Source organism: Eucalyptus grandis, chromosome 11, assembly GCF_016545825.1.
Source record: "Eucalyptus grandis isolate ANBG69807.140 chromosome 11, ASM1654582v1, whole genome shotgun sequence".
NCBI lineage: Eukaryota > Viridiplantae > Streptophyta > Magnoliopsida > Myrtales > Myrtaceae > Eucalyptus > Eucalyptus grandis.
In genome coordinates, this window is record NC_052622.1 from 23014512 (window position 1) to 23026985 (window position 12474).

At 40.4% G+C, this 12474-nt stretch overlaps 2 protein-coding genes across 2 annotated transcripts; both read right to left on the minus strand.

Moving 5' to 3' along the window:
* Nucleotides 1-3769: 3769 nt before the first annotated feature.
* On the minus strand, nt 3770-6699 carry LOC104425475 (exopolygalacturonase). Its single transcript, XM_010038162.3, has 3 exons — nt 5996-6699; nt 4993-5324; nt 3770-4445 (listed from the first exon to the last, which is right to left on the minus strand). The coding sequence occupies exons 1-3, from the start codon at nt 6607-6609 to the stop codon at nt 3961-3963; spliced, it is 1431 nt and encodes a 476-aa protein (XP_010036464.2). The 5' UTR covers nt 6610-6699; the 3' UTR covers nt 3770-3960.
* A 4188-nt stretch (nt 6700-10887) lies between these two features.
* On the minus strand, nt 10888-11397 carry LOC120289838 (tubulin beta-5 chain-like). The gene is made up of 3 exons (XM_039305198.1): nt 11239-11397; nt 11037-11172; nt 10888-10952 (listed from the first exon to the last, which is right to left on the minus strand). Exons 1-3 carry the CDS (start codon nt 11395-11397, stop codon nt 10888-10890), a joined length of 360 nt encoding a protein of 119 aa, XP_039161132.1.
* Between the last annotated feature and the right edge of the window lie 1077 nt (nt 11398-12474).

Below are 12474 nucleotides of genomic sequence, written 5' to 3' on the forward strand. Positions count from 1 at the left end.
ACGCCATTAGTCAACTATCGAAGTACTTCACTAGTGGGGTCGGTACCGTAAAGGTTTTGGGTGCATTCGTGCTATATTAATCTCAGTTAATTCGTGCGTTTCGAAATTCCTACACCATGCATCCGTGCCTATATTATTATTTATCCATAAATTATTTTTTTATGTTACAAAAGATCCAAACAGCTATTCTTGTATCATATTTACTCCAAACTGATCTTTTTATTTTTTGGTCAAATCCCAAGCTTATTTACACATACCATACTTACTCTAAAAAAATCCCATATTTATTGCACCCAGTTTGGAGTAAAAATGACATGAGTGTTTCAATTCAAGGAAAAAATTAGTTATGGATAAATGTGACATAAGTGTATCAATTTGTCTGACGTTGTTTAAGGCACCTAATTGCTTGCTTTATAGATAAATTATTGACAAGTGGCGCTCCTTATATTCATGGCATCCCACATCTATTGTGAGAGGGAAGAGAATTGAGTTAGATAGCAAGTTTTTTCCTTAGGATGCAGTTCAATCGACCAGGGAAGTGGAGGCAACAGCCAACGAGTAAATCCATGTAATGGTTGCATAGATCAAAGTGTCAAAAACCAAACTAAAATAATAGGGCATTCATAATTACAAAATGTACTACGTGGGACAGGAGTTTCTAGAAGTGCCAGATGCAAGACTAGCCCATAGCCCAAGAAGTTAGAAATGGAGAATACATAGTTATCAATTGCAATGGTGCCAGCGTGTTTGAATCCAAGGCATTGGATTCTTATTCATGAAGAAACTACGTCTAAGGCCTTGAATTCTTGTCTACCTACAGAGCTTCATTGTCCAGAGAAGCATGCATTCGTATGCATTCTCAACAAGTCGATGGACAGAAAAGGAAACACTGCAAGACTTCCATTCCAAATTCTAAACAATGTTGCTGGCAATTCCAAAAAACGACTTCTCATCATTGTTGTCGATCGCTTGGTCCCCATCCTCGCTAGGTCCCCGTCTTCGCTAGCCATTGCTCATGTGCCGTCCTTGCCACTCTCGCTCAATCAAGCTTGTCATCTTCTTTTGCCAGCTCAATTGGCTGGAAAAATTAGAGCTTGGAGGGAACAATTAGGGTTCTTGGTGCTGCCGTAGGGATGGCGGTCCTAGAGGAGGAATCGTGCGATAGTAAAGTTACAATTGTGGGGAGCTCATTTTATTTAATCCATTCAGTACTAACTTGTTTTATGTTCACTAAATGACAACCGCTGAGTCATTATTTAATCAATTAAGTACGATTGTGAGAACTTTCATGTAAAGTTATTGTTATTTTTGCATTGTGGGCTCCATAAGTTAAATTTTTTTTTTTTTGGTGTAATGTCGTTGTGGGATACGGTATTGTAGACATGAAGAGAATTTGTTATGGCATACTCGGTAACCAGATTTTTGAGATGGGTAAAGTGCCAATCCCAGAGCCATTTCCTCCACCAAGTGAATGTCATACTTGGCAAAAGACCACCCCGAGTTGTAGTTACTGAGTCTACCAATCTAGAACAAATCATTAATTGCAACACAATCAACACAACCAACACTGTCGTCAAGGCTGACAAGCTCGACAAGATCTAGATTTTGGGGGCTCAAGAGATGGCTTACCTACCGGAAACTGCGCCGCGATTCACTAGCGATGTCGATTAGATAAGTTTGGCTGCATATCGTCTTAGCTCTCCTATGCCTCGTAGAAATTGCGGGTCACATCATCATTTGTGTCGGTTTGGACTGATGTGAATTTCCAGCTGTTTGGCTTTCAGTCCAATCGATCTGCGATATTTAATATGAGATCGGATGTTTTGACACTACAAGGGCGGTTTTCCTCCGCCTCACTGCATCTGCATAGCATTCTCTTGTGCATTTATGAATTCGAACCTTTGCACATCTTTCCATTGATTATGTTGGATAAGAGTTGTTCTGTTTGTTAAGAAGTAACTAATCTCCGGTCCGCATCTTCAAAATTCACTCTGAAGATTTTTACAGTGGTCCGATGCACGAACTTCATGGTCTATGAGCCGAGCAATAGAATCTTTTTAGAAGTTTTTGAGTCATAACTTCTACTTCGCCGCCGGGACAGCTATTCCTGATTGTCGAAAATTCCTTAAAGGTCATTGCTTTAACAGAAATAGGAGTAAATTCCGCACGAAAGACACATTACCATCGACCTGGTCAGTGGCTTATGGTAATAGATGACAGGAACTTCGAGCAATAAGGTACCAAATCTAGCTTGGATGGTCTGAATAATGAGCATGTGATGATTTTCCAAGGCATCCAGATAGGTGGTATCCTGTTAATATATAGGCCACTTTTTCCATGTTTCTGTGTTATTCGGATGCTCCGAAAGAGGATTTTTCAGTTGTCAGTCGTAGCAAGTGAATTGCAGAACAACTGGTTTTGAAGGGCAACGGTCATTCTCTGAAGTAAGTGATCCTGAATTCCAAGTTGTGCAAGACCTTGGTTTAATTGTTTCTTGTATGTGCTTTATACTACTTCTACCGTGGATGTTGAGTTCTTCCAACTTCCTTTGCAGACCTTTGCCATAACAACATAATTCACGTGGAACAACTAAGCGACTTATATGATAGTTTTTCTTTTCTGGAGGGGATTTCGTGGCCTCTTGGTTTAATCCAAGTCTTTGGCTAGCAGATATGGCTGGCGCTGAAATGGGCAGAGATGTTTGGTTCTCGGGGTAACCGGTTTCGAAACCTTGGTTCCCGTAGGCAGAACTCGAAACATTGAAATTCGAATTAAGCACTACCAACGGCTGCTGCTGTCGGACCAGCCTCAGCGACAAGTCGAATGCTGATTCGCAAAAACCATCAGAAAAGAATGTCAATATCGATCGATATCGAATGATATCAACACTAGGCCGGAGAAGAAAGCAAGACGATGTCTAGTCCCCGTGTATGATCGGCACGATGGTCGTCATATGATTGTAACTCCTCCTTGTGTCATTGTGTGCTTTGAGACTAAAACAGCTTATTCACATGTACGATGGAAATAGTCTGTTTTTGAGATATTGAGGCGTCCATAATAAAAATTCTGTTTCAGAAATCAATTTCTGATTATAAATTGATTTTTTTATTTTTATTCATTACAAAGTTTTTAAGCAAAAATGCGTGTTTGATAATCTTATAAAATTAGAAGTTAGTTTAATAACGATACAAAATTTCTTCCTCTCAAGTGATAGTGAGAGGTGTTTTGCATCCAATGCTTGGTGGGCAAATCGATGGTGCGCGGGCAGCACCCAGTGGGAGGCGAGCCTGTAGCGTCCAGTGATTGGTAGTTGGAGGCAAGTTGGCAATGGCTAGCAATCGATGGCCTATGGCTGGCGGGCAATGAGCAAAATGAATGATAAAAAGAATTTTAATTTCCTCCTTTTATTTTAGAAATAAAAAAGCTAAAAATTTTCGCTTTTGATTTCTAGTCCATATATATTTCTTAAGTAGAAATTTGTTTCAGAAATAAAAAAATGAAATTACATTAACAAACAAATTTCTATTCCAAATCTATTATGGAGAATAGAAAAATAAAGAAATATCATGATTATCATGCCCACCCTAAACAAACATTTTCCCAGAAATTTCGTAGGCGTTAGGGGAATGCCATTTCGTGCCGCCTAGTGCCAGGAATCCACTTACCTTTTCACCTCCGCACAGAACTATTAGAATTCGAGGACATCTTTCTATTCAGGTGGCTAGAATTACTTCTGTCGTTTGAAAGAAACAAGTTGCACATGCTGAGAGAATTCTAGATTTGCCTGAACAGACCAAACCAAAAACGCTTTTGAAGAATGGCATTTTCGAAAACCGGTTCAGACAACTCGTTTCTTTCGTTGCTACACAACCCTTTATGCACAGTGTAGGGTGCCGTACACGAATGGCGTAGAAAATTTGTTACAGTTGAGCCCTGGTTCTCAGCCCCCTGATCACCTCATCAACTGTACAAATCCGAGTGGAAATCGCGGAAAGATATGCCGTTCACGGTCGAGGGCCTGAAATCCAGAGGATTGTCCCACTGCCAAGATTTCTCGTCAGCCCATCTCATGTTCACGTTCTCAATTTCCAGCCCTTTGATGTGCTCCATGATGATCCCGGCCATGCCGTGCTTCACCAGCCCTTGGCATCCAGGTCTGTAGTCTGCCAATCCTCCCTCGTAACTTGTCCACCTCTTGTAAGTCAAGTTCACATTACTAAATCTCAGATTTCTCAGCAGCCCACCCTTGGAACCTGAGAGGAACACACCATTCTCGGAATCAGCGGTGATGTTGATGAAGCGTATGTTTGATACCGCGCCTTCCTTCGACCAGGAATGGCGCGGACATGTTGTTATGTAGATGGGTTCTGCTCTTCCCCACCACGAAGGGTGGTAGTACCTAGTGGAGATCTTGATGTTTGAGAAGGTGATGTCATTCACATTTCCTGCACAGACAGCATAGACAAGCTCAAGATTCAGCAGCCATTTTAGGCTAAGAGAGAAATGAGCTTTGTCAGAGAAACTATGATCTTCACACAGTTTTTCTTAAAGGCGCTTATTGGGCATCTAACTCTCTTGACAAAAAAATCAGACCTATATGCTCTCCCTGCATAAAATAGCTCCAGTTAACTTAGTAATCACATGAAAGGAAGAGTTCAAGGTCAAGGTATATCTATTTTCTAGCTCTCCATTTGTTTGCGATGCAAATAAGTGCATCCTAAAACAACCTGTTGCCACATCTAAAAGAGAGATCTGAGAGAAGATGAAGGAAGACAACACCCTTGCTAAATCAAAGAACAGGCTCCTCTGTAAACACAATCCATTTTTAGGAAAAATTTCTGCAGACAATGCCTGGCTAATGAGCAGTTATTTAATATCCCATTAACAAGAACTTAGAGAATCAGATGGCCAGAGTTTTCTTCTGAGAATTTCAGTGTTCACTATACAGAATTGTAACTACAGCAACAGAAGAAAGAAGAACCAATATTGTACCTCCATCACGTATCTGCATTCCCAGTCCTCTATGAGATTCTACTATGGTGATGTTGTCAAAGACCAGACCCCTAAAATCAAACCAGCTCGCGCTACCAAGTTTGATTGCCGAGGACTTTGTTCGGATCCAACAGTCCGTTGCTGTTAAATTGTACAGAGGACCTGTATAAGTCTTCGGACAGATGGCATCATCTCCTGTATCAATCTTGCACCGTGTGATAACCGTGTGATTCGAATCGTCTATGTCAATTCCGTCATTGTTAGGAGTGTTAAAGTCTCCATAAATGGAAACATCATGAATGAATGTATTCACGCAACGTACTATGTGCAAGCTGCAATCACCCCATGTAATGTTTCATCAGCAATCCACTGGAATCCAGATCAAATGTAAAGCGGGATACAATAGTAGACAGTAAAAGATCTTGGAGAGGTATAAAGCAAAGCAAACGCAGAAGTGAGAAACAGGGTATTCATCTTGAACATGATGATCTAGATTTCCACGGTCCAGACTCACTTCACTGATGATTCTAAGCTAGAAGATCTCAAACAGCTGCAATCCCTGGCAATTGCCAAAAAGATCGAATTTTCTCCAAGCCGACTATGGTTCTACTATGTAATACTATATTGTCGTATTTGCACAAATTGCAACTTGAAGGCCACTATAACTTCAGTAGCCGAAAGAATGACAAGCACTATGGCATACAGACAGCGCCACTTTCTTGAATTTGATAATGCCATAGCAATTCTTCAGTTATCTACCAAGTGAGCAAGGTCCGAATCTCACCAAATGGCATTTGAATCTCGCAGTGACATTAGGAGTTTCTTTGTTATGCAGAGACCAACACAATTGCCAGTTTGGCTTTCTACCCAGTTCAATTCAAATCACCTCGAATGCATACTGAGTTTTCAAAACCAGTAATCGAATTCTTGGAATAACATACAGTCGCCAACAGTCAAGTGGACAAAACTGATGGCAGAGAGAGAAAGAGAGAGAGGGACGAACCACCAATAAGCGGGCTGATTCAAGCTGACGTTCCAGACGCGGACGTTCGTGCACCCGACGAACCCGACCAACCTCGGCCTACACTCGTCGCCCAGGCACGCCCCGGTCTTGTTCCAGCTGACCATCACGTTCTTCCTCTCATCGAACCTCCTCACGAACTCCAGCCCCTGCCCGTCCACCGCCCCGCCGCCGGTGATCCCGACGTCCCTCGCGCCCTCCGCCAGTATCACGTACCACCGGTCGGCTTCCCGCGGGTAGTTCCCGATCTCCGTGCCCCCGAGCACCGTCGCCCCACTCTGGATGTCCAGCACCACGCCGGACTTGAGCCGGACCGTCGCGGTCAGGTACCTCCCTGGGGGGAAGGCGACGCGGCAAGTGCAGCCGGCGGCGGCCGCGGCGGCGTGGGCGTGGCAGGCGTCGATGGCGTCCTGGATCGCGGCGGTGTCGTAGCGGCAGCCGTCGCCGGCGGCGCCGAAGTCTCTGACGGAGAAGGAGGCGCCGGGGCCGGGAACGGGTGGCGGCGGCGGTGGCGGCCGCGGCCACTGGGCGAAGGGGAGGAGGTAGACGAGGAGGCGGAGAGCCGACCGGAGGAGCGACGGAGGAGGTACGGCCATCGGGTTGCGGACAAAAGGTCGCCGGTACGATGTCGGATGGAATGTTTGTTAAGAAGCTCGGTGATCGATATCGGCTGAACATCGTATTTTGTAATATCAAATTATTAAATATTGGTTTTTGTTGATACTGATGATTGGAATTTTCTGCCTGACGGAAAGAAGAGAGGAGGCAAAAGTGATAGTTTTTAAAAATCAAATCTTTGTTTCCCTTTATTACGTGAGTAGAGTACTTAATTTCTTTGATCGGGTATTTTAACCTTATTATAAAAAAAAAATTTACTCGAGGTGAGATATCCATGAAATAATTTATTGCATCGTGTGATTTTGCTTGCTTCCTTAGTAAAATTTAAGTATAATCAATAAGGTGACTTTCTTACTTAGAAATAAGTGTATCGTTTCTATTTAGATATATATCTTTCCTTATGGGGCATTAACTCAAGAGACTATGTTGCATGGTGATGTCGATAATTAATGGCAATAATGTCGAAGTTGCCATTTTCCATATGCAATTTTCACAGATGTCTACCCACATTTGAAAAATTTAGGTACTTGATTGAACAATATATATACATACATATTTGATCATAAAACAGACAAAAAAAATTCAAATACTTTGCAATTAAATTATTGCCCATATTATTGGGTTTAAGAAAACAACTTAAATAAAAGAAAGAAACCCTAGTGAATGTCTGAATCCTCTAGTTTTCTATATTGCTTCAGTTTGGCTGTTTTCCATTTTCTTCTTCCTTACACAGCTTCCGATCTCTCTCTCTCTCTCTCTAGGCTCTGCAATTGTTTTCGCTTCAGTTTGGTTCTTTTGTTTGGTCGGATTTTCGATTTGGTTCTCGGTGCTCTTTTTTGACTCTCCATCGGTAGAAATTGCAGTCTGAGAGAGAGATGAGATTCTATCTCTGTTCCCGTGGATTTGGAGTGAAATCTGATTCTACAAGAGCTTTTCATGGCTTGGTCTCAAGAGAATAGAGTTTATGCTACTTGTTGTAATATAATGGTGCATCTCTAATCTCATGTTTTGAATTCAGAGTTCACCTTGAATCTATTGGTTTATGTAGAGCCAAATTCATGGTTCATCTCCTTGAAACCAACGGTTTCGAACATTCAACATTTGACTTGGAAATCAAATTTCGAACCACTGGATCAATCGCCTAATTAGTGCAATTTGTCCCTATAATAATCAGTTTTAATGTTTGGATCGTGCTTTACTAACGCAAGTGCGAAATAACAAACTATTCAAGATAATGTCATAATCAATTGGCACACGTATTCAATTGGTTGAGTGATAAATGATTAGTCTAAGATTGAATACACAAGGCGAAATGAACCTGATAGAATAAAAGCCCAACTAACGATGAATTTTAATAGTTCTAGAAAAAATCCACTCTCGACTCACTTTTAGTCCGAAATAATAGCTGATGTTATATATATATATATATATATATTTTTAAATTCCATATGTGGATTTTTACACATATTATATCCGACGAGACAGCGCTATGTGTCCAAGATGAAGACTTTACACTTGGGACTTCATGCCGTGCAAGAAATAAATTAGAGATCACGGGCCAATCTTTATTTCACGTGCCTCCGCCTAACGTCAGACAAGGAAACAAAAAATTTAGTCAATCATCTGACAAATATATCCAATTTGTCCTAAGCAATGAATTAACATAAAAATATATATCATCAACTGATGACAATCTTTCAGTTTTCAGTGCAATTTTTCAGTATCGTGTGCATACACATGAGAGATCATTTTTTTTTTTTTTACACATTAGATATTTAATTGATTTAAAATAGAGAATTTATTCATCAAATGCACCTTTCTTGATCAGCCACAGACAAGTCTCAAGTTCAAAAAATGGTGGGTCAAACATAATTAGTTTAATTGAGTTAGACGTGCTTTTGGCCTGTAGTTTGAAATTTCAACATATGAATTGCACAAAGAGACGATTTCGACCACAATTGGATTGCATACATTTTAGGTTCATTTCAATTTTACCTCTTGAAAAATCTAAGCTTGTACAATCATCGATTAAAAGATACACATGAACAATTACTTGGCCAAGAGAAGAAATAATCATTCCAAGTACAATCTATCAATATATTGTATTGAATTTATATAATAAATACCTTCCGAGGCACAATCTATCTAACAAATTAGGTCAGATTAATAACACCGGAAGAGATAATAGGAGATGCGTTCTAGTGACAGTTCATCAAGTCCTTTTTGTCTTTTAGCAATTCCCTTAAATTCTAATTTTCTTCCGTTCTTAATTTTATTTTCAATCGGTTAGCTTTTATAGGGTTTGCAAATTTCCATATTTAAGGGGAGAAATTGCTAAGAATTAGAGTCCGAATAAAATATGTATTAAATTCTGATCAAGTATTATTACATAAAAATGGGGTCAATATAGGTTAAATGCATCAATTTATAGTGAACGATCCATCCAAATCCGACTAAATCGGCCATATTCATATGATAGGTCCACTCGAGTTCACATCATGACTATTTTCCCGTTGTTATACAATCCTTTACGCTTCGTTTATGCATTTGCCCTAATTTCTACACCAAGAATGGTGGATATGGGCTCCCCTGATGCACGCGTGAGAACGGAGGCCTAACCAAAATTCAACGACCGAGACGAGACCACTTGGCTCGCTTTGAATTGAATCTAAGCAATAATTTCATAAAAATAAAATGTCAGGCCCTCCCTTGAAATGGACATGTCACCTCACAGGGGCTCCCTTCCCAACTAAACGTGGACTTTTCGCAATGTTTACAGTGTTATGTGTCACATCAAAGTTTAGTCATCCATCCAAATACTTAATTAATTGGATCGGCACCATAAAAATCCTTCTATTAATATATTTATATTTCTTTTATCTCGAATTAATTTATGTGATCACAAAAGCTCCTGGACTTGTGCACCAATACCACATTTACTCATAAATTAATTATTTATGTTGTAAAAAAATTCTAAATGGATGCGTTCGTACTACATTCGGCCTAAGTTTCATATGTGTCATATTTGCTCCAAAAAATCATAGATTTATCGCACCCAATTTAAGATAAATATGACATAAGAGTTTCACTTTAACATTTTTTTTTATAGATAAATGTGGTATGAATATACTAATTTGTCCAATATGTTTGCTTTACAAACAAATTATCAACAAGTGGGGCACGTCATGTTCATAGCATCCCCCATCAAATGTGCAAGGGAAGCGAATCAGGTCGACAGCTAGTTTCAATCGACCAGGGAAGCCGAGCCAACTGGTAACTCCATTCAATGTTGCAGAGATCGAATTGTCAAAAACCAAGCCAAGATTATAGGGCATTCATCATTTGACAAATTGTTCTGCGTGGGACGGGAGGCTCTAGAAGCGCCAGATGCAAGACTGCCCCATGGCTGAAGAGGATAGAAATGGAGTATACATAGTTATCAAAACAACTGCTACTTCATTCATTTAAATAGAATAGCAGGCTAAATAACTCGAGATAAGGATATCGAATGGTAAATAGTAAGCAAGAAATTCTAGACGATTTGGCCAATTTGTTCTTTCAAATGCACATCAGCATGCCAGATGTCGACCAAATGAATCAAATAGAGTCAACCATGAAGAAACTACATTTAAGGCCTTGAGTTCTTGCCTACCAACAGCTAGGGGTTGTCGGGTCGAGAGTCCGAAAACCGATATGATACCAAGCTTCATTGTCCAGAGAAGCGTGCATTCCTCTGAATTCTAGAAAGGGTAGAATCGTAAGACTTCCATTCTAGATTCTAAACAATGTTGCTGACAATTCCAAAAAAACTTCTCATCATCATCGTCGATCACTCAGTCCCTGTCTTCGCTTGCCATCGCTAGTGTGCCATCTCTGCCACTCTTGTTCAATCAGGTTTGTCATTTTCTACCAATTCAATTGGCTGAACAATTAGGGCTTGGAGGGAACAATTAGAGTTCTTCCGTGGGGACGGCAATGCTCGACGAGGAATCATGCAATAGTAAAGTTACAATTGTAAGGAGCTCATTTTGTTTAATCAATTTGGTACTAGCTTTGTTGATTTTTATTCACTAAACGACAATCGTTGAATCATTATTTAATCAATTAAGTGATTGTTGGACCTTCATATAAAGTTATTGTCCTTTTTGCATGGTGGGCCCAAAAGCTTTTTTTTTTCTTGGGTATAGTGTCGTCGTAATAGATAGTATTATAGACATGAGGAGAATTCGTTATGGCATACTCGGTAACCTGATTTTTTAGATGGGCAAACTGCCAACCCCAGAGCCCGTTCCTCTACCAAGTGAATGGCATACTTGGTAACCTGCATAAAGACCAACCCGATTTGTAATTACTGGAGTCCACCAACCTACAACAAAGGATTAATTGCAACACAATCAATCTTTACCTTGAAGATAGTCGCGGTTCTCAGTCTCCTTCCTCGCAACATCATCAAGAACTCTCGGCGCCTTCGCACGGTGCCCTTTGTTCCAGTTATTCCCAGCACCAGATTGCCCAAATACGAAATCAATAGGACTGAAGATCTGCCCACAGCGACCGGTTCAAGATCCATCGATGTAGCCCGAGGAACAAATTCTACCGCAAGATGCCTCATTGGAGTAGACACTGAAAGGTTCAAGCTGCAGATCGGATGTCCCGATGTAACGTCCAGTCGGATCTATCTCAGGTTCATCATGGACGACTTCCCAAAATTTGGATCCACTCCGGTTACCACATTTTCTACCTTGAACAGGAAGGATCTCCCTCATCTTTCATGCATTCGTTACAGCTAAAATCAGTGTCGACGGCATGGGACGGCAAAATTCAAGTTCATATTGTTTATAATACCTAACTTAATGGAATGCAATTTAGACGACAGGCACGACGGATCATAGAAATGACAAACAGAGTGACTGAGCTGGCAATGCAGATCATGACTGTCTAGGCATTTAGATCAAGGAATTCTCTTTCCCTGATAAAAGAAAAAAAGAAGAAAGATCCATATGACCAACTCAATCTGAAAAACAAGCCAGTATGCTCATGAAACAGGACAACCTCAGTTCTTTTATGAAAACGAATCTCCAGTTGCATCGCTGATTCTAGAAGACGAAACTCCACTTGTCTAAAAAGAGAAAAGAAAATGGTCGCCATGGTACGAAGCAATAAAATATTTTAACGTAACAAATACGAATCTGTGTTTTAAGCAGTTCCTGCAGCCAGATGGCATTTGTCTAGACAAATGCAGACCGAAAAATCATGATTAGTACACCTAATAATCGAAGAATTATTCTTGCATCTGCATGCGGGTATTATAGGGTCCAACCCACTTAGCCCATCATCTTCAATTGTAATGTTAGAAGATGTTCACACTTAACTCATGATCTTCAAAAATTAGTTTGGTGATGGTATCAGTCTTTATTAATATGATGGAATGTGGACTGAGGTGATAAATTAGGGGCGAGCATTGATCTGGTATTAACCCTGAACTGGACTGAACAATAATGATTCCAAAATTGTCACAATGTGTTAGGCCTTTGGAGTGCTTTTGAATGACGAAGGACCATGAACATGGTCAGGAGGAGGTCGGTAGTGTGATGATTGCAGTCTTGAGGTTCAACTTGTTGTGGCCCATCGAACCCTATCTCGCCATTCGACCAAAAAAAAAAAAAAAAAAAAAAACTTTCGTGCCTGCTTCGTGCTTTGTCGTTTTGGACGTTGAACATTTTAATTTTCGTACAAACTTTTGCCCTCCCTTTTGGGGAACAATGGGCAAAAGCAAATAGAATAACATAAAATCTCCATTTTTCGAAGGTTGGACGTTTTCGTTTAGGCAATTTTGGGCTTAG

Bases quoted from the DNA above. Each gene is read 5' to 3' on its own strand.
- LOC104425475 (XM_010038162.3), bottom strand. From the start codon at position 6,609: ATGGCCGTACCTCCTCCGTCGCTCCTCCGGTCGGCTCTCCGCCTCCTC. The intron at 5,325-5,995 runs GTTCGTCCCTCT...GGGTGATTGCAG, and splicing joins AATCAGCCCGCTTATTGGTG to CTTGCACATAGTACGTTGCG. The intron at 4,446-4,992 runs GTACAATATTGG...CTGTCTGTGCAG, and splicing joins AATGCAGATACGTGATGGAG to GAAATGTGAATGACATCACC.
- LOC120289838 (XM_039305198.1), bottom strand. From the start codon at position 11,397: ATGAGGGAGATCCTTCCTGTTCAAGGTAGAAAATGTGGTAACCGGAGT. The intron at 11,173-11,238 runs GCATCTTGCGGT...CGCTGTGGGCAG, and splicing joins TCAGTGTCTACTCCAATGAG to ATCTTCAGTCCTATTGATTT. The intron at 10,953-11,036 runs GTAAAGATTGAT...GTCTTTATGCAG, and splicing joins GAACCGCGACTATCTTCAAG to GTTACCAAGTATGCCATTCA.